General features: G+C 41.8%; 1 protein-coding gene across 3 annotated transcripts in view; it reads left to right on the plus strand.

The window, feature by feature from the left end:
• LOC118734322 (bystin) overlaps window positions 1-21540 on the plus strand; it is a 100791-nt gene that overhangs the window by 15653 nt on the left and 63598 nt on the right. For all 3 annotated transcript variants that reach the window (XM_036464045.1, XM_036464044.1, XM_036464046.1), the window contains exon 3: window positions 9125-9356. In XM_036464045.1, coding sequence (XP_036319938.1) covers window positions 9125-9356 — 232 coding nt within the window. The remainder of the gene's footprint in view (window positions 1-9124; window positions 9357-21540) is intronic.

Consider the following 21540-nt stretch of genomic DNA (forward strand, 5'->3'; position numbering starts at 1 on the left):
AAAAACAACAATAACACTAACATCATATACAATAACAACTGGTTCTCCAACCAGACAAACATCGAAATACCAGAATATGCAAAATTGGCGCTATCATTAGGCCCAAAATTCGCAGTACCATTTAAGCAGCAAGATTTTCAAATATTCAACATAATAGCTGCTGCTGTAGCCAGAGCGAAGTTGGGCTAGTTTTGTTCTTGTCTCCCGAGGCAGATAGAGCTCCGTCGCGTCAATGTCCGGTGTTTGTGTGCCTAGAACGGCATTCACAGGTCTAGAGTCTACATAACTCGAGACTGAGTCCCTGTGAATGCCGATCAGGGCCTGTCGGTATGCTGACATGTCCAGAGGCTGCTTAATGAACCTGTGGACTTCGTCCGTCAGTTCATATAGATGCCTCCTGACGTGCCTAGGCGAGGGCTCCTCTGCAAGCAGCTGTCTGTTTGGGTGGCCGTATCTGTGGCTCCCAACCAGAAACTGCTGGCAGAGAATTATGTTATGCTCCCTAATTGGGAGCACTTTCGCCTCGTCATGGAGGTGGTGTTCGGGTGACATCAGGAGGCATCCGGTCGCTGTCCTGAGTGCGGTGTTCTGTGCTGTCTGTAGCTTCATCCACTGCGTCCTACTAGTCCCCGGCGACCACACTGGTGCTGCGTAGTTTAAAACCGGCCGGCCTATTGCATTGTATGTTGCCAGCAACGTTCCTTTGTCTTTGCCCCAGGTACTGCCGGCTAGCGACTTGAGGACTTTGTTGCGGCGCTGTACTTTGTGGACACTAGCGGTTGCGTGCGCAGAGAAGGTGAGCAGGCTGTCGAAGGTTACTCCGAGTAATTTGGGGTTATTCACCGTCGGAATTGGTGTATCATCGACGTGAATTCCCAGCGGTAGCCTGATCTCCTTCGTCCAGGTGGTGAACAAGGTCGCAGAGGATTTCGTAGGGGAGAGGGCTAGACACTATGCAGTGAAGAAGATCGGAGAGATACCCGTTTACTTTCGAACACAGGTCATCAATTACATTCCCAGTCGCCATGATCGAGCAATCGTCGGCGTAGGAGACAATCGAGACTCCCTCTGGTGGTTGAGGGAGCTTTGAAATATAAAAGTTAAACAGTAGCGGGGATAGGATACCACCCTGTGGAACGCCCTGTTTGATTTTCCTAAGTTTGCTCGATTTGTCTCTAAACATTACCGACGAGTGTCGACCACTCAGATAATTTGCCGACCACCGTTTGAGCCTCTGTGGGAGAGAGGAAGCCTCTATATTTTCTAGTAGCGTGGAATGGCTGACAGTGTCAAAAGCCTTTGACAGGTCCAACGCTACTAGAATCGTTCTCTCACAGGGACGGTTACGGTTAAGGCCACGAGTTATCTGAGTGTTTATGGCGTTAAGTGCTGTTGTTGTACTGTGCAATTTACGGAAACCATGCTGATGCTTCGCTGGGGTCAGGTGGTTCGTGAAATACGGGAGCAGCAGGGCCTCAAGTGTATTCGCTCCCGGGGAAAGGAGCGTTATCGGTCGATACGAATCTCCTTTGCTGGCAGGTTTCCCCGGTTTGAGCAGTGGGACCACTCTCCCCACCTTCCAGCCTCCTAGTCCACCTGAGCAGTCCCACAGAAACACCCCAGCACAACAACATAACAACACAATAGACCACACACACAACCGCACCACCACCCACACGCCGCCGCCAACAACTCTTGGTTCCTCCTACAATCTGCACAGTGTCAGACCAGGATATTCCGTAATGTGACATCAGTCAAGTGCAACACCTTGGCTGGTGCCACTTTAGCGCATGTTCAGATCTGCGCACCACGCGAGATTGGACGAGGAACTTCGAGGGCCCGTGTTGCGCAGCACGGTCGCAAACTTCAACTGCGATGCCACCCACCACCACCACAGGGCGGCAACCACCTCAGCAGCGCACACAGCCAATGGCGTCACGGCCACACACATCACTCACACCCCGCATTACCACACGTCTCCCGAACCACATGAAGCTCCTTCAATTTAAATGCAACGGGCTTCAGAGCAAGATCGAGGAGATAACCGTCTTTATGGGAAGGCATGGTATACTGATAGCTGCGGTCCAAGAGACGAAGCTACACAGCAATTCAACATTGTTGAATTGTGCCGGGTACAACGTGCACCGTCGAGATCGCGAGCGAGATAATGGTGGTGGCTTAGCGTTCATCACGCACCACACCGTGCAGTATCGTCTTATCGAAGCAGACATCGACCGCAGGGATACCACCCTAGAATGTCAGGGCATTGCTATGCGGTCAGGCGATGTTGAGCCCGAAATATTTAACGTTTACATACCCCCCTGTCACTTGCTGCCCGGCAGGATATCACCCTGATATAGGTGCGCTCTTCAGAGGTGAAAACCGTATGGTAGTAGGTGACTTTAATGCGCACCACGATCTTTGGCATTCAAGTATGTCAAACGATCGTAGGGGAACCGATTTGGCTGAGCAGATAGACGATTCGACATTCTGCACAATAAACGCTGCGCTCCCCACACCAACCGACGTCCACCTTGGTGAACGTATGTTCCGCTGCAGCTCGCTTCGTACCGGCAGGATGCATCACGGACCCCCGTCCAAACTTCCCTGCTGAAGCGGCTGGTCTAGCCGATGAGCGTGACAACCTCCGTCAGGCCGATCCCGGAAATCCCCGTATCAGGGATCTCATCGCGGAGATTTGACAGCTTGTGAACGTACATAAGCGGGAAAAAGTGGGTAGCAGGGCTGCCAGACGCTTAGGGCCAGTTTTTCAGTGTACGGCCGTGGTTTAAACTTAGTTTATACGCCCGATCTGGTTTAAACTAAGATCAGCCAATCAAATGTCAGCCAGCTGTTCAATTTCAACTCAGTTTACTTAAACTAAGTTTAAACTGGCGCTGAAAACCTGGCCCTTAGAGTATAAAATCCGTATACGGACAAAAAGTGGTGGGTGAAAAATCCGTACGCTCAAATTTGTTTGGCGAGCGAAAAAAAAATCTGTAAATGTTATTGTAGCTTATTAACATTTAATTTTAATATGTTTATTGAGCTTTGTAGCACGATTATTTTATTAGGAAAAATGGAAAACTCAACAAAGTCTAAGCGGTAGAAGTTATAGCAGCTATTTCGGAGATCACCACATCTCATCAGACTTCTTTTTTCGAGACTTCCGCAGGGATCGAACCCGCGTCATCGATGTGCAAACTTCTACCGCTTAGACTTGGTTGCTTTTTCCATTTTTCCTAATAAAATAATCGTGGTACAAGCTCAAAAAAAAAAAAAAAAAAAAATCGTTTGTAGTTAGGTGAACACTGGAATCGGACTTTTAATAACTACTCTTATTTATTGATTGCTTCACAGACAACTTTATTATTTTTCTGAGTAGAACTTTTTAACAAGCAGTGTGCTCTTAGTTTATGTACATGCAACAGAACTTTTCAGGTAGGTTTTCGACCCTACCGAGTAACGGTATAATGTTTGAGGCGATGGTTAAAGTGAAAAAAAATAAGAAAATTAGGGGTTTCTTTAGATTTTACGCAACAAAACTTCCCAACAATCGAAGTGTACTACTAGATTGTTATACATAATTTTAAAGGCCTATAAATCCTCTTCTCATGTTTGATTTTCAAAATCGGGTGAAAAATAGTAAAGCTTTTAATAGATAAGTCCCTCACCGTACGGAAAAATCCGTACATCTGGCAGGGCTGGTGGGAGTAAGCTCTGGTGTGAGTAAGTTTTGGTAAACCGTGAGGTCACTCTCCAATCAAACGAAGCACGACGACAGGGTCGAAATTTCTTTCATCGACCATGCTTCGTCGGACCCGGAGCGATGCGCGAGCTATTTTAGCCGGCAGTTCATACTGCATCCTCCGCCGGACAAAGCCAAGCGTCGAGTAACCAGAAGGCTGCACAAACTTCCAAGGGGGGCACACCCCTTGCTTTCACTAGCGGTGAAGTTTAGGTGGCCATCGGGAAGGCGAAAGCCTCCAAAGCCATGGGTCCCGACGGAATATGCATGTTGATGCTGAAAAATTTGGGTTCTGCGGGAGTAGCGTACCTAACGGGGGTCCTCAATATGTCAATGGCCACTCTCATCATACCAGACATCTGGAAGGTGGGGAGAGTGGTCCCACTGCTCAAACCGGGGAAACCAGCCAACAAAGAAGAATCTTATCACCCGATAACACTCCTTTCCCTGGTAGTGTGGGTGAGCGCAAGGCAGGGGGAGCGAATCTTCTTTGATCACGACGAGGTCGCCTGGACCGCGTTGTGGGGTTTTCCACTTGTATCTCTTCCAAAGATCCTTGAGGTAATCTTCTTTCCAGCGGCGACTCAATTGGTGGTGAAGTGCTTTGACTTTCTCACCGGTTTAGTAGAGAGAGGTCTTCCGCATTAGGCTCGGGAATGGCCAATAGCGGTGCACCTCGAAGGAAATGACCCGGAGTAAGTGCTGTCATATCAGCTGGGTCTTAAGAAAGTGCGGATAGAGGCCTCGAGTTGAGGACTGCTTCAATTCGCACCAGAAGCGTCGTGAATTCTTCGAAAGTAAAATTGTGGGTTGCAGCGGTTTTCTTTAAATGGATTTTAAAGCTTTTCACTGCAGATTCCCACAAGCCGCCCATGTGGGGGGCGCTGGGTGGTATATATTGCCAGTTGATGCCTTCAGGGGCATATTTTTTGACAATGTCTGCGGAACATTCGTTAAGGAATTTAAAGAAGTCGAGTTCTGTTGCGCGCTGGGCGCCAATGAACGTTTTTCCATTGTCGTTCATCATTTTTGAGGGGAAACCTCGTCTGCCAACGAAGCGGGCGAATGATGCTCAACAAACTCGCTTGATGCATCACAACTCTCCCGGAGTTGTCTCACGGGGCTCTGTATTGCTTTCGGCATACAGAGGTGGTACAAGAGCTACCATTGGCCACAGCGCCTACCCAATTTTCTAATTTGAATAAATAACCGGTGCTCAACACTTACAGAGTTTAAGCGGCAAGCCACAGCGCGGCGGCTTAAAGAAGGGGGGTTCCACACGGTGGTGTCCTTTCCCCACTACTGCTTAACTTTTACATTTCAAAGCTCCCTCAACCATCAGAAGGAGTCTCGATTGTCTCTTACGCCGACGATTGCTCGATGATGGCGTCTGGGTATGGAATTGATGACTTGTGTTCGAAAGTAAACGGATATCTCTCCGAGCTTCCTCGCTTCTTCACTGCAAGGAGCCTAACCCTCTCCCCTACAAAATCCTCTGCGACCTTGTTTACCACCTGGAGGAGGAGGTCAGGCTACTGCTAGGAATTCACGTCGATGATACACCAATTCCGACGGTGAATAACCCCAAAATACTCGGAGTAACCTTCGACAGTCTGCTCTCCTTCTCTGCGCACGCAACCGCTATTGTCAACAAAGTACATAGCCGCAACAAGGTCCTCAAGTCGCTAGCCGGCAGTACTTGGGGAAAAGTCAAAGAAACGTTGCTGGCAACATATAAGGCAATAGGCCGGCCGGTTTTAAACTACGCAGCACCAGTGTGGTCGCCGGGGACTAGTAGGACGCAGTGGATGAAGCTACAGACGACACAAAACACTGCACTTAGGAGAGCGACTGGATGCCTTCTGATGTCGCCAGAATACCACCTGCACGACGAGGCGAAAATGCTCCCTATTAAGGAGCATAACACAATGCTCTGCAAGCAGTTTCTGGTTGGGGGTCACAGACGTGGTCACCCAAATAGACAACTCCTTGCATAAGAGCCCTCGCCCAGGCATGTCAGGAGGCATCTCTACGAACTGACGGACGAAGTCCAGAGGTTCATTAAACAACCTCTGGACCCGGCAGCTTATCGACAGGCCCTGAACGGCTTTCACAGGGAGTCAGTCTCGAGTTATGTAGACTCCAGACTTGTGAATGCCGTTCTAAGCGCACAACCACCGGACATTGACAAGACGGAGCTTCATCTGCCTCGGGAGACTAGAACTACAATAGCCCAACTTCGCTCTGGCTACTACAGCAGGTTAAACCGACACCTGAGCAGACTAGACGCAGATGTGCCAAATGAGTGTCCGGCATGCGGAGAGACACCCCATCACTCGAAACATCTCTTCGTATGCCCGGAAAACCCGACAACCCTAACGACTTTGTCGTTGCGGACCGACCCTACTGAGGCTGCACGCTTCTTAGGGCTTCCGTTAGTGGAGCTTGACGACAACGACGATATTAACCGATATAGGCGGGGGTGTTGTAGCCGCTACAACAACAACAGGTTAAGTTCATCTGATTTTTACTAATAGCACCCCCATTTTGTACAAATTAATTTGAACCTGCAGTTGCCAGCAAGAGATTGTCTTTAAGTTTTTTATGGGATACAAAGTATTTTCCTTCTTCGCAAGAGCCTTTCGCACAGAGGTACCCTTTGAAACCAACAAACCTTGCAACTCGGGCATTTTTCTAACTCCTTCTGCACTTATGTTCACTTTTTTATTCTTCCTATGTCTCCGCCTTTGGTCGGCCCTCGAAAGAGGCATTAGAGTCACAAAAGCCATCTTCTGCGCTACCCGGGTCATGGGTCAACTCTGACGCCGAAGCGTGCCCCATTTTCTAAATCCCCACTAACTCACAAGATGCGAGAAGAAAACAATTAAATTCGTTTACTCTTTAGTATATTAACACAAATTCACTGCAACTTAAATTAAACTAATAAATTAACACAAAAATTCTATGAAAGCTCGAAAGTAACGCTAGGAAATTAAAATGGCTGCAGACACACAGATATTGCGCTTCCACCTTCCTTGAATGTTTAACGCCGAGTGTTAAATTATTATGAGACATGGTGTAATAATAACAAGGTGTTGTCAGTAACTTAACCTCACTTTTTCGGTAGGTCTATTCCGGTCACGCATTTTAAAGTAGTAGAAAAGGTGGTAATTATTTACTACTTTTAATCCGTTGGTGCATACTATTTCAAATTAAATGTAGAAAAATGTATAATTACAGGCTTATAAGCCTGAATTTATGTTTTCATCGGCAGCTCCACACAGCTTGGATATATATTGTAACCTAAACAAAGCAAAGGCAGTAAAATAAGGCAATTTCCTATAAGACTAAATGATTTTTTAAATAGATTAAAACACATAAATATCGATAATATAAGCGAAATCGTAATTTAACCATGCTGCCACTCTATTCTAGTGTATCAGTAGTCCATTTGGCTCGATATTAAGACAATGCAGCAAAAGTTATTTACTAAAAAAAAAATCGTCCCTCCATACGATTTTTGTGTACGTCTTTTCCATTGATAACTACGATATCTTTTGTTTTATTACATTTTGAGGACAAAAATGATAGAAATTTAGCAATTTTAGATATTAATATCGTTCTGAAAACACCAAGTTATTTAAAAATCGCCATAAAACGAATTACTAAAATGGAGTATTTTAGATACTATTTCCCAACGAATAGTAGTATAAAAATTAAGATCGGCAGCACTGAAAATAAGCATGCCGATCTTGTCAAAATTACAACAAACACGTCGCTACTGACAACAGGTTTGTATAGTAACTTCTCCAGTAAAACATTGCAGCCAGAGCGAAAAAGCAAAATAGAGCGAAAAATTGAGAAGAAGAGAAAACTAGCAGAAAAAGTTAATGAACACAAAACTAGCAAAAACTTGCAAGTGAATAGTGGTTGCACTGTCTTGACATTCTGCTGTAAACCTTTTACTATTTATAAATCAGTTTTAAACTCTTTGCTTTACACACAAGCACTTACACTGCCCAGTACATGAATATTTTGATTTCCACTCATTTTACTTTTGTTTGTGCTAAACCGATTCAACAAATGGCGGCTTTTGACATTTATTCTTCTTCTTCTTCTGCTAGCTAATTTCTGCTAGTAAAATTTTCACTAGCAAGAACCTAACACCTTGTTATTATTCCACGATGATTATGAGAGTACATGCAGAATATTTGCAAATGACAGCATGACTGTGTTGCCACATCTAAAACCAAGCATTGAAAGTAGGATCAAAAGAAAATACGATTAAAAGGAAAATACGATAAGGTTCTTTTGTTTAGATTTAAATAAATAGTCATGGGTCATATTCCCCAATTCTGCGTAGTAAGGGTTATAATCCCTAAGCGCGGCCGAAGGCCGCCTACGCAGAAAGGTGTTCTCTGCAAAAGGTGTTCAGCCCCTTTTCTTTGGCAACACAGAAAGGAGAATTCTACGTAGTGAGGGTTATAATCCAGGGTTATGAACCAAAAATACAAGATCACGCCTTCTTCTTAGTAACCCGTTATAATCGCATTTAGGAAAAAAGTTGGGCGACTTTGACATTAGCCGTTTGTTTATATTTGCTCGTTGTTTACAATTTGGTGGTGGCTTTTTACTGCAATTTTCTTAATTTTCGCTTGTGACAACGTGTGCACACATAAGGTAAAGAATAATTTAACACAACGACATGATTTATAGAAGAATTTGCATAATAAAAATGATTATTCATGCGTTCAACAATTACGTGTTTTTTTTCTGTTCTCTTCGTTGTTTACTTCTTACAACAAAGATGGCGTCGAGATTTCAACAGCTAGAAAATAACTTTTTTCTTTCTTTGGGGAAGGCGTGATCTTGTGTCTTTCGTTCATGGTATTCTGCATATACTCATAATAATTTAACAATATTTCATAAAAAAGCTGTAATATACTAAAACTAGTAATTTGTTTGGTCGTGCACACTCTAACTGCACATATATTGAGTGTAAATAACGTGTAAATTTAGTGGAAAGTGCATTAAATATTGAGAAATAGTGCCATACTAGTTTGTTAAATTTACAAACTTTAACAACAAATTACTTAAAAACTACAAGGTTCCGCGCTTTGAAACTTTACATAGATAACAACAACAAAAGTCACCTCTTTACCCCCTGGATCCGGTCACCCATTCAGACACAATCAGGCAGGTTCTGTAATTCCGAGTAAATTCCAACCAAAGCCACTTTGAATTCATATTGAAATTCATCGGAAGTGAATTGCAGAACCTGCCTAAATAGCCCGAAATCATTGGGCAAATAACTAAACCGTACCCGACTAGTTTTTAATAGTGATTATTTATACGTATATATGTTATAAAATATAGGCGAGGGTATCGATGATGAAAGCAAAGATGTCACGGAAAACGACTTCATGGATAATTTGGAGATTGGCGAAGAAGACGCCAAAGCATTTGAACGTTTCCAAAACCCACAGGAGGGCAAACGTACATTAAAGTTATCTGACATTATTATGGAGAAGATCCAAGAGAAGCAACAAGATATACAAAGTAAACTCACCGAAGATGGCTCCCTAAAAATAGAAGATGTAGACCCGAGGTATGTGACAACATATTTTCTAAGGTTTATATTAGTAGCATTCTTTGCAATCCAGCTAAAAAGAACATTACAATAACGAAATACACCCGAAGCAACAACAAAAACTCTGGTATTTATCCGAGTTCAGCGGGGTTGGTTAAGGAGCCCCGCACACTACAGATTTTATGGGCCGCCAAATTATTTGGGCTCGCTTGAAAGACAGGAAGATGTATAGAATTGTACACAATAAACCAACTTAATAGTTGGATGTGCCACCCACATGCGTTCCAACTAAAGAGCGAAATACACAACACAAGGTGCTTGACGAACCAAGCGAAATATCTGCTTCAATCCATTTGTATTGTCTATGGGGGTGTTTGAATGTTTGACAAACCGCTTGGGGGAATTTTTGATTTTCTGGCCGCCATGTTGACGTTTGATCAAACCGCTTGCGATGTGGATAGTAAAATCGCCTCATTTGTAACGGAATTTTCACCGTGTGAGGACGTAAGGGAGATAAATGGAAGAAAATCAAACTTTTTTACATTGTGAACCGAAACAAAACTAAAATTCTGTGCCTGAACGACTCATGTTTGGATGGTGTATGGCAAAATGGGAAAAGTGTGTTTGAAGTATGTTTGACAAGCCGCTGGTGTGGTGTATTTCGCTCTTTAAAAGTCTGCCAACTATCGCTAAAGCAGTATCACACGATTTGTATATTTGTTTGTTAGTCACAGAGTTTACAGAGTGACTGTAAAGACCGAAATACACCACCCATTTGTGTTGAGTATGGGGGTGATTGAAGGTTTGATAGCCCACTTGAGGGAAATTTAAACAAAAATCTAAATTTTGTGTTAAATTTGTGTTTGGTTAAATCGCCTCATTCGCAAAGGAAATTTAGCCGAGTGAGGACAAGGTTGTGGCAATCCTTCAAAAACATCATGATTCATGAACATGGTTGTGTCAAAAACAGCTCATTTTCTTTGTTTATGTATTCATATTCGTATGCACACAGTTTTTAAGGAATGCAGTCATTTTAAATTATTCATTTGTTGGAAGTCACAAGTGATTTAGTCCTGACTGAGACTAAAAAAAAATGTGTTTTATTTTTTCTGATTTGTGCTTTATAAATCATTACAGTAAAACCCGCTTAAGTACCTCACGAATAATGTCAACTTTTTGAGGTACTTAGGCGAGTTGGGTACTTAAAAGAACCCGCATAATTACTGATGTAGTTACATCTTCTTGTTTACTTACATAAATACTTGATTAACAATATTTCATGAAGTATACATAGGTTAAAACCAAAATCGTAGCATTATTTTAACACATGAGAAAGTAAAGAAAAACTTTACTAAAAAAAATATGTGTATAGTGCAATGGTATGTCATTTTTACAAGAATTAAATTGTTTAAAAAAGTCAAAGTTGGACATATCATTTTGTACCAAATTCGAAATGATATTGTTTGCCTCTTATGTTTATTTATTAATTTTTTAGATTTTTCAATCAATTAAAATACAGTTCATTCCCTAGCAAATACCATATAAACCTAAGCTTAAGATTTTGTAGACCACAATTTCAACCTTTTTTCTCAGAAGTGTTTACAGTTCAATTTCGGTGTAATAATGTGCAAGTTTCAAGTGGCTAAAAATTACCTTTGAGTTTTTTTTTTTTTTACCGAAGGTGTGTAGCGCTGCTACTGAATTTCAAAACACATATAAATTTTAAGAGAGCACTTAAAAGGGAAAAATTCTAAGTAAAATTGTAAATGGGACACGAAAAATATAGGTACTTAGGCGGGTTGGGTAAATAAGCGGAGAGGTACTTAAGAGGGGGATTTTCTTCAGATTATATTGAAAAATTCACGGTGTCCAAAATCGTTGGTCACTTAAGCGGGTTAGGTACTTAAGCGGGGGGGGTACTTAAGCGGGTTTCACTGTACTTGGTAGTCACTTGATTCCAGTCCTTGGATTGCATTTTTTTTATAATTTTTTTGTTAGTCATTTAATTTCACCCATTGGATTGCTTTCTTTTGCAGTACTTTGAAGTTTTTTTTGTTGAGAATGTCCAAATCACATTTGGGCTGAGGTGGAGTTGGAAGGATTTTATACTGATCTACATACATATACCCTACAAACCATTTTTTTCAGAGTATTCTGAATTGTAGAGAAATTCGAGAGCGCGCGGATGTCCAAAGGTGTTTCCGCTATCTGGGATATGGCCACAAAAAGGCAGCATTCAAAGACCCAGACAGAAGCAGTTCATGCTGGAAATGTGGTCAGCAGGGCCATATAGCCTCTGCATGTAAAGAAAACCCAAGCTGCTACCTGTGCTCGGCAGGAGATGGACAGAAAAATGCCAATCGCCTGCCCGGGTCGGGAGCGTGCAAGGCCTTCAGGGATGCCCTTGCTGAGGCTAAGACAAAGCTTGGGAGAATATGATTAAATTTATACAAGGCAATATGAACAGGAGTAGGGTAGCTGATGACCTGCTGGACCAATTGGTTCTTGAAAAAAGAGCAGACGCTGTCATCATCAGTGAACCCTATAGAACAAAGGAAACCTGGCATGTTGACCAATCAGGCTCGGCCGCGATATGGATTGCTAACCCCAACCATCGCGCAGAGAGCAGCGGGGCCGGACGCTGCTACGTCTGGGTGAAAATGGCGCAAATCACTCTGGTGAGCTGTTACCTGTCTCCAAACGACACAGTCCTTGTCTTCAGGGAAAAGCTCGAAGACCTTGAAGACGAACTGCGCGATATAACCGGCCACATAATTGTTGCTGGAGATTTCAACGCAAGAGGCGTGGAATGGGGTATGCCCCAAACAAACACCAGGGGAAGACTGGTCCTTGAAATGGCAGCCCGCATTGGCCTGACCATCCTCAACACCGGAACGACCCCTACATATCGAAGGCCGGGTTTTGGATACTCTATCCCTGACATAACCCTGGTCGACGGGCTGACGGATGGAGAGTGATGGAAGACCTGAGTGGTGGCGACCACAACTACATCACCTTCGAAGTCACTAACACAACGCAAGGGCCACATAGTATCCCTCGCAGAAAAAACCAGGATAGAACCCGTCTAGGGTCGATGTTCGCAAGTTCGACACATCACTCCTAGCAGATTCCCAAGGTATTTCACCGACAACGGGAGAGATCCACAACAGGGAGTCTTGTGCTAAGCTGGTTGAAGAAACCATGCGCTGCATTCACCGGGCATGCAAAGCCTAGATGCCGCAGAGGAGAGCATGGTGAGGTAAAAAGCAGGTATACTGGTGGAATGACCGAATTGCTGAGCTGCGAAGGGCCTGCCATAGAATGCGGAGACTCGCAACGCGCGCTCGTGGTAGACCCGAGGCGCTGACCAGAGCAGCAGCCTACAAAAGCGCAAAGAAAGCACTTGGGGCCGAGATACAGAAGAGCAAACGGAACTGCTGGAAAGCGCTATGCGACGAAGTGGATCGCGATCCCTGGGGCCAGGGATACAAAATAGTGATGAAAAAGTTCCATACATCATCACAGGCGATGGATGAGGCCCGAGTTAAGAATATAGTGGATGCGCTATTTCCCACACACCCACTAAGAGCCGACACAGTGTTCGTCGAGGAGCAAGCCGAGGCACCACTGTTTTCGACAGACGAGCTGAAGCTAGCCCTGCGAAGCATGAAAGCCGGCAAGGCTCCAGGCCCAGATGGCATACCAGCGGAGGCAATCAGGTTAGCAGCGGAAACGAGCCCTGATCTTCTGCTTAACATGTACAACAGCTGCCTTAGGGCCCGGGTTTTCCCAAGCCAATGGAAGAAGGCGAGACTGGTGCTTATACCCAAGGGCAAAGGGGACCCAAACTCTCCTTCATCCTTCCGGCCACTCTGCATGCTAGACACAGCAGGCAAAATGATGGAGAGTCTGCTCAAAATACGCTTGACGTCAGCCATAGAAAGCGAGGGAGGCCTTTCACCCCGACAACATGGCTTCAGGAAGGGACACTGAACTATAGGAGCAATTGGCGAAGTAGTCGAGGCGGCACATAAGGCCGAAGAAGCCTGCCACCAGGCGCGGCCAATAGTACTCCTAGTCACACTAGACGTCAAGAACGCCTTCAACTCGGCAAGATGGGACGATATGCTGGAGGCCTTGGAACGGTCATTCAAGGTTCCAACATACTTGCTAGATATGATCCGGGACTACCTCAGAGACCGTTGGCTTTTGTACGACACAACACAAGGTCAGAGAAAGAGACGTATAACCGGCGGAGCGGCACAGGGGTCTGTACTTGGCCCGGACCTCTGGAACGCCACGTATGACAGTCTGTTGCGCATGGAAATGCCGGAGAGCGCCTTCCTTGTCGCCTTCGCGGACGACGTGGCCGCCGTCATAACAGCAAGAAACGTCCAGCTAGCACAGCTCAAGCTAAACCAGGTCATGCGTAACGTCAGTGGATGGATGAGCGAACACGGTCTGCAATTGGCTACAGCCAAAACAGAGATCGTGCTCCTCACCAGGAAACGGATCCCAACAATTATAAACATGATGGTCGGACCTCAACTTGTGACAACTTTTAGGTCTACAAAATACCTAGGGGTGAAGCTTGACAGCAAACTCACATTCTGGGAACACATCCATGGAGTATGTGAAAAAGCTGCGTAGAGCACGGTGGCTCTCAGACGGCTGATGGCGAACGTGGGCGGCCCGAAGCCAAGCCGCAGGAAACTTTTGATGACAGTAGTCCAGTCGGTGCTCCTGTAAATATTGGCCGACGCATTGAAAGTCAAAAAATACCGGATTCAAATGTCTTCGGCCCAGCGCAGAGGGGCACTACGTATTGCTTCTGCATACCGTACAGTGTCCGCGACAATCTCAGTGCCGAAATAGGTCGAGCAGCTGCCGCGGCAAGGGCGCGCGAGCAACTAATCCAGCAGTGGCAACAAAACTGGAACGCGAGCACAAAAGGTCGATGGACGCACACCCTGATAGCCGACCTTCAAACATGGTTGAACAGACCGCATGGGGAAGTCGATTTCTACCTGAAGCAATTCCATGGTTACTTCCGAGAATATCTTCATAGAACGGGAAGGGTAGACTCACCGTTCTGTCACTACTGCGGAAACGTCGAAGATAACGTGCACCATACATTCGTCACTTGCGAACATTTCTTGATTTCGCGCAGAATGTTGGAAGAAAGATACGGATACATAACCCCGAACAACATAATTGGGGTAATGATCTCCAGTGCAGACAAGTGGGAAGCACTTCAAAAACTATCAATACGCGAATAAACCTATAGTCAAATTACGGACGATTACAACCAATTCATTTTTAATCAAAAGAAAACCGTTGTTGGTAACGGTAACGGACGTGCTAGATTTTTCCACCGTATAATATTTTTACTAGTAATACATATCGTCACCTTAATTTACAAAGGCCCTAACCAACACTTTTTTCGAAACTGCGCTTTTCGCAGATTTAGGTAGGATGTATTAAAATACACCTTCAGTAAAAACTTTAAAATGGTAGTACGAAAAATAATGGAGTTGCATGCCACTTTTTAAAAAGCCCTATCTGTTTTGATAGTACCTGTTTTTGATGTTGTTGTTGTAACAGCATACAAATTCCCCAAAGAGTTTTTGGGGAGTGTTGCTGAAGTGACAGTCCTTGGTCAGATATGTCTGGGTCGTTCCGGTTACGTAGACCCGACTGTCGTGGGAACGTGTTTTTGGTAGTCTTTTTATGTAGTAGCGGCTACTAAACCCCGCTCGAGTCGGCTCATCCATTTGCGTTGTCGTCGGGTTCAGCTAAGGGAAGGCCCAGGAAGTGCGCGACTTCAACAGGGGCTGTCCATAGGGACAGGGGCGTTAGCTGTGTGGGTTTTTGGGGACATGCGAAGAGGTGCCATGAGTCATGTGGCGACTCCGCATGCTGCGCACTCATTGGGCACATCTTCATTGATTCTACTCAGGTATAAGTTTAGCCTGTTGCAATGGCCAGAGCGAAGTTGGGCTATTGTGGTGCGGGTCTCCCGAGTCAGCCAAAGTTCTGTCCCGTTCACGTCAGGTGGTTGTGTGCCCAGAATGGCATTCACAGGTCGAGAGTCTATATAACTCGACTCGGACTCCCTGTGACTGCCGTTTAGGGCCTCTCGGTATGCAGTTGGGTCCTGAGGTTATTTTATGAACCTCTGGACTTCTTCCGTCAGTTCGAAGAGATTACTCCTCACGTGCCTTGGCGAGGGCTCTTCTGCAAGCATTTGTCTGTTCGGGTGCCCGCGTCTGTGGCACCCTACTAAGAACTGCTTGCAGAGCGTGGTGGTATGCTCCTTAATAGGGGGCATCTGGTCCTCGTCGTGCAGCTAGTGTTGGGGCGACATCCGAAGGCATCCGGTCGCCGTCCAAAGTGCCGTGTTTTGGCTTGTCTGCAGCTTGTTGTGTTCGTTTCTTAAAATGTCACACTCTTGCAAAGCAAAGAAGGTAAATTTTCTGCCCTTTGAAGCTTTTTCAGAGCAGATGATTGCCCTGAAAATCAGATGGCAGATTAAAACGATAATATTACGAAATGTGTGAGCTGGACAAGGACAAGAAGCCAAAAACATGGTCTTTTACAGGGTTGAGTGTAACATCAAACCCATTTCGCACCATGCAAGGGCCACATTTTTTTGGTAGAAACGAAATCACCATAACCATAAGTTTTCAAATCTTAAGGCGGACCTCCATAGCATGCGTATCCGTATGCGTGCGTTTGATATTTACGCTTAAAAGTCAAAATCCATATCGTTGGCTTAGTTCGCAAACGTGCTAAGTCCATGTTTTTTTATTTTTCAGGAGGGACAAAAAACCGTCTAACTTTTTTTGTTGTCAATATTTTTCTAATCTGTAAATGCAGTTTTATTCCTTAATTCGTCTTGTTTTAGTACCAATAATCGGCCAATTTCAAAATAAAGCTGTTGCAGACTTATAGGCTCTTTTAGGACTTACCACATTTTCTCTTTAAGATTATATTCTTTTAATGTGGACTTAGCACATTTTTTATCAAACTTTTGACGTAGAATACGTCTTACCTTACGATATGGAGGCTATGCTGAAATGTTGTAGTTGTAATTTTTAGAGCTTCACGAAAACGTATATTGCACGAGAACTAATGAAGCGATTTCAAAGAAATATATGGCGTTTCAAAGACAAAATTTCAAACCTATCGACAGATTAATTTTTGTAAGTAACCAATTCGGTTTCTGTCGCAAAAACAACGGTAAATAATGCCTTATTTTGGGGTCAATTTTGAGCCTTTAAAGTGCTCTAACAACTTATGGTTGGCAGATATAACTTTCATTTTAGGGATATAGGTTCTTTGGAGCAGTGGAAATATTACCGTGTACAAATTTTATATAAATTCAACACATATTAAGCATTTTAAGGCAAAGAATTGTGAAAAAAATTTGCTCGAAAACCTCTCGAATGATTTTCTTTTTGTTTTCTTTTATCAAAAATTCAAGAGTTTTCTTTTCGTTTAGTATATGGGAAGTATTGGTTGATATCTTTTAAATATATTTATTTTATTCAAATATATGGGCATAAGTGATTTCCCATACAAAATCACTTCGTCATCATTTTGCAAACACGTGCATGCGTTGGAAGTGAGGGAAGGAGACAAAAAGTATGTGCGTAAGTACATATTTCGGCTTTTGATAAACAAATGGAGCAATATTTGTAACCTAATCACAGCTTATGTACATATGTTGATTGCAGTTAATGTGGATCTGTTTCTATTTTTTAGTAATCTATGTACATATGTCTATACATATTATATACGTACATACATACATATACGTATGAACACTTGTATGCATAATACGCGAAAGCTTTTTGAAGTGAAACAACACTTAGAAAAAAAACCAATCCAAGAATAAAAGTAATGGTGAGTACGTACATAGATAGAGAAAAGGATAAAGGCAAAGGTAAAAATAAAAACAAAACCAAAGTTGCGCAAAGATAAAGGCAAAAATGAAGACCAAGAGATATATTTGTAATCACTTTACTTATATAAGGGCAAATGTGAAGGGGAATATGTATATAAAGAATATGATAAACATAAAAATAAAAACAAAGATAAATATAAAGAAAAATATAAGGATGAGGATACCGATAAAAGTATAAATGAATATAGAGGAAGGAAGATTAAAATAAAGGTAGTTGTAGAGAAAAGGATATAGATAGAGGCACAGAGACTCAATCTGGGAACTATTTCGGGATTTTAGAGATTTTCAGGATTCTCGGGAATTATCGATATAATAATCGATATTTTGTCGGTTTTGTGATCGATATTTTTATCGATTTTGTTATCGAAATTATTATCGATATTGTTGTTGATTTTGCTATCGAAATTATCGATATAATGATCGATATTTTTATCGATTTTGTTATCGCTATTTATTATCGATTTTGTTATCGATATTTTGATTGATGTTGTTATCGATTTTATTATCGATTATTTATCGATTTTGCTATCAATATTTTTATCGGTTTTGTTACCGATATTTTTAATCGATTTTGCTATCAATATTGTTATCGCTTTTGTTATCGATATTTTTATCACTTTTATTATCGATATTTTTATCGAATTTGTTATCGATGTTGTTATCGCTTTTGATGTAGATATCTTTATCGATTTTGTTATCGACTTTGTAATCGATTTTGTTATCGATTTTGTAACAGATTTTTTGATAGATCTTGTAATCGATTTTGTAATCGATATTTTTATTGGGTTTGTTATCGATATTTTTTTTGACTTGGATATGCTCTTAACCATACCACGTATTCTACGTTTAAATTTAGCGGCTGTATCTCCGATACAGCCTGCAGACCAAGACGAAGGCGCTGGACTGTTCCTTTTTTCCATTATTTTTTATTGTTGAAAGATTTAATTGTTTATTTTAAATATATTTTATTGTTTTAAAATGAATTATAACCTAATACAGTTTTATTTCATTGCTATTAACAAAAAATAACTATTTTAAGTCGTGAATTTATGTACCATTTATAAAAGAAAATAATTAAAAGCCAGTAAAGAGGTATAAATTTGGGCGAAACCGAACTTTATGCAGGGGCTTTTTCCCGATTTCAAACGTTTTCGATAATATCCTGAGTTAAACCAATGAAATAATTGAACCACGTTTAGTAGAAATCGCTAAAGTGGCTACCGAAATACACCTTGTAGTCATAAAGTGGGCGGTGTCACGCAGTCTTATTTATTGTTAAGAGATTGTTGTAAGTATTAACTTGGAGTAAATTAGTATCTTCAGTTATTGAAATATCAGAGTTTCCGTATTTCTGAAATTTACCGTTAGATGTACGGGAAGCAAATGTAATTTTGGTCCGATTTGAATAATTTTCAACGAATTGCTTTTCCGTACCAGGTTTGTTAAGTGCACCGAGTTTGGTAGAAATTGATAAATCGGTTACCGAGTTACACATTTGTGGTCATAAGTGGGCGGCGCCATGCCCATTATCCTAAAATGTATCATAATCTAATTTTCTGCTGAGTGGTTATCGTGATCATCGATTTTAAGTGAATTAGATTTTCAACAGATTTCTTAGCTAGACCCTAAATAAGGCTCGTACCGAGTTTGGTTAATGGGCTACTGAGATACAGCATTTCATAATAGGTGCGCGGGGTCACGCCCATTTTCCAAAAATTGCACAATAATATTTTTTACAAAAATTCTACTTCACTTACTAATTTTGAACAATTTGCATCCAATATTTACTGAAATATCGTAGTTTTTGCATCTTTAGGAAATACCTTTATATCGGAAATGGGCGTGGTTACATTCCGATTCGCCCATTTTTAATAATTTACCTTGGATAAATGGAAACCTACATACCAAATTTCGTTGAGATATCTCGAGTTATCGTGTACACGGACAGACGTGTATATACATTTTTTTTATTTTTTTGGACTTAGCACATTTGCGTACCAATGCATAACAACAAGTAAAAACGACATTTCGGTAATTTTCTTTTTTGGTAATGATGTATTTTCACTTATGCTATCTTACTGCTTCAAAATCTCAATTTACATAAAAAGTGGACTTAGCACGTTTGCGAACTAAGCCAACGATATAACTTTCTTACGTTTTCATGCGTTGCTATGTAGGTGCTGCCGTAAAATTTTGTATATTCAAATTTTCTGTCAAACGCACGGCTTTACCATTAAATCAAAAATTTCTGCGGCAATGCGTAGAAATTTTTTATTTATTTTTTTACATACTTACATATTTATTGCAGTTTTTGCAGCTGTCGGAATGGGCAAGATGCCGAGCAGCAGGGTCACTGGATATCGTGCTGGGCAAGCGGTCTGAAAGGAAAAGTTTCCGAGCCGCACTGACACTGCTGTTGGGTAGTCGGTCTGAAAGGACGAGTTCCTGAGCCGAAGTTGATATATTGCGGATATCGAAATTTATTATATTGCGCATCATCTTCTTGCATATCTCGGGCCATGGGCATAGCCAGAATGAAATTTAGGGGTGGGGGGCCCTATACAATTTTTTTTTTCAAAGCCAATAATTATTGCTAAAAAATTGTTATTATAGCTTAAAATGATTGTAACCAATAGAGGTATGTTGTACACAAATACATAAATAGAAGTTCACAAAAGTTGATATAAAACGTCAATTTAAATACTTCAATTTTTACTGCACATGTTTTTTACGAGGAGTAAGCATCGAAAGCCTAACACCGTCAGTGTGAGACTTTAACCCAAACTAAACCTCCTACCGTCATGTACCGTTCCCCACCCGTTACCACCGTCAAGGATTTCGTCGGGATAATAACATTAGTAGTGTACTCGTACACCCAACTATCTAAAGTTTTAGAAAACTTTTACTGGTTTTGCGTTCTCGTACCCAAAAAACTTGCAAAGTAGGGGAAATTGAGAGAGCAAAATGTGAAAGAGAGCTGCAAATTTCTGCTGGAAAAATTTTTCCCAGCTAAAACTTGCAAGTAAGAAAATCAGCTGATCACAAACACATGTTTGTAAATAAACAAAAGAAAATATGGCCTTTTTGAGTTATTTATTGCAAATTTTATTATAAATGCTAGTATACAACGAAAAAGTGAGTAAATTTAATAAGCCCAACGTTTGTTGATGGGTGTTTGGAGAAGATACTCTTGTTTTTGAATGCGTCACCATGTGATATCACAAATAATTATGAGAAAAATAACTTATTCATTCCAATATAATTAATTTGTGTTTTAAAAAGGTTTTGTTAGCCAAAACTATTCAATTGTATAAAATGCCAAATCGGGGGAAAATGTACCAAGCAGACAATAAATTACCAAATTAATCACCAGTGGCAACTGTGTAAGTGATCAGCTGTTTCGAAGGTTGCAAGTTTTGCAAATTTTGCGTTCTCGTACTTCTGTTGATATTTCGTCTTTTTGAGAGCGAATGCTGCTAAATTCTCAGAACTTTTGCTGCTGAAGAATTCTGCCCTCTCAATATGAGTACACACCTATTGTGTGACTGCTAAAGTTATAGATCTGGTGAAGCCCAAAAAATATGCATACTTAGAACTTTAAATACCCTCTCACAATGTGGACTTAAGGTATAAAAACGCGTTTTTCGCAGTTTGAGCCTTATAATTGTTCGTAACTGTTTATCCGATGAAAAATATATACAGTGCGTACACGGTAACCGCAACCCTCAATACGTGAAATTCCTTGATTAATGCAAGTCTCTTAAACAAAACAAAGTGCAACTCCAAAACAATTTTACCTCAATACGTACAACTTTCTTTGTTTATGCATGCCAGGCACACAAAATTTGAACTTTTTGTATTTCTTTGATTAACCAATATTCTGGAAAAACTACAAAGTGGTGTTTCAGTTACAGTGATGTGTGATGAGCAGGACCGAAGAAAATAAGCAGGAAAAAATCAATTTTAAGCGCTTAGATAAACATTAAAAAATTAGTAAGTATGCTTCCAAATATGCTCGAAAAACAACAAAAAATCTAAGTACAGTTAAATGTTTTGTTTTTTATTCAGTTTATATCAAGGATTGGACGGAATTCGAAATGTTCATTGTTGAAGCTTCCGCAAATAGATCCCGAGGTTACGCACAAATTTTGCGCGCACCCTAATGCTTTCTTGAACTGCTGCATCACAACTACTTATAGCGAAAAAAGAACGGCAACAGACAGAAGGAATAAT

The sequence above is a fragment of the Rhagoletis pomonella genome, unplaced genomic scaffold (genome assembly GCF_013731165.1).
Source record: "Rhagoletis pomonella isolate Grant_MI unplaced genomic scaffold, Rhpom_1.0 Rhpom_scaffold_00002, whole genome shotgun sequence".
In the NCBI taxonomy this organism is placed as follows: Eukaryota; Metazoa; Arthropoda; class Insecta; order Diptera; family Tephritidae; genus Rhagoletis; species Rhagoletis pomonella.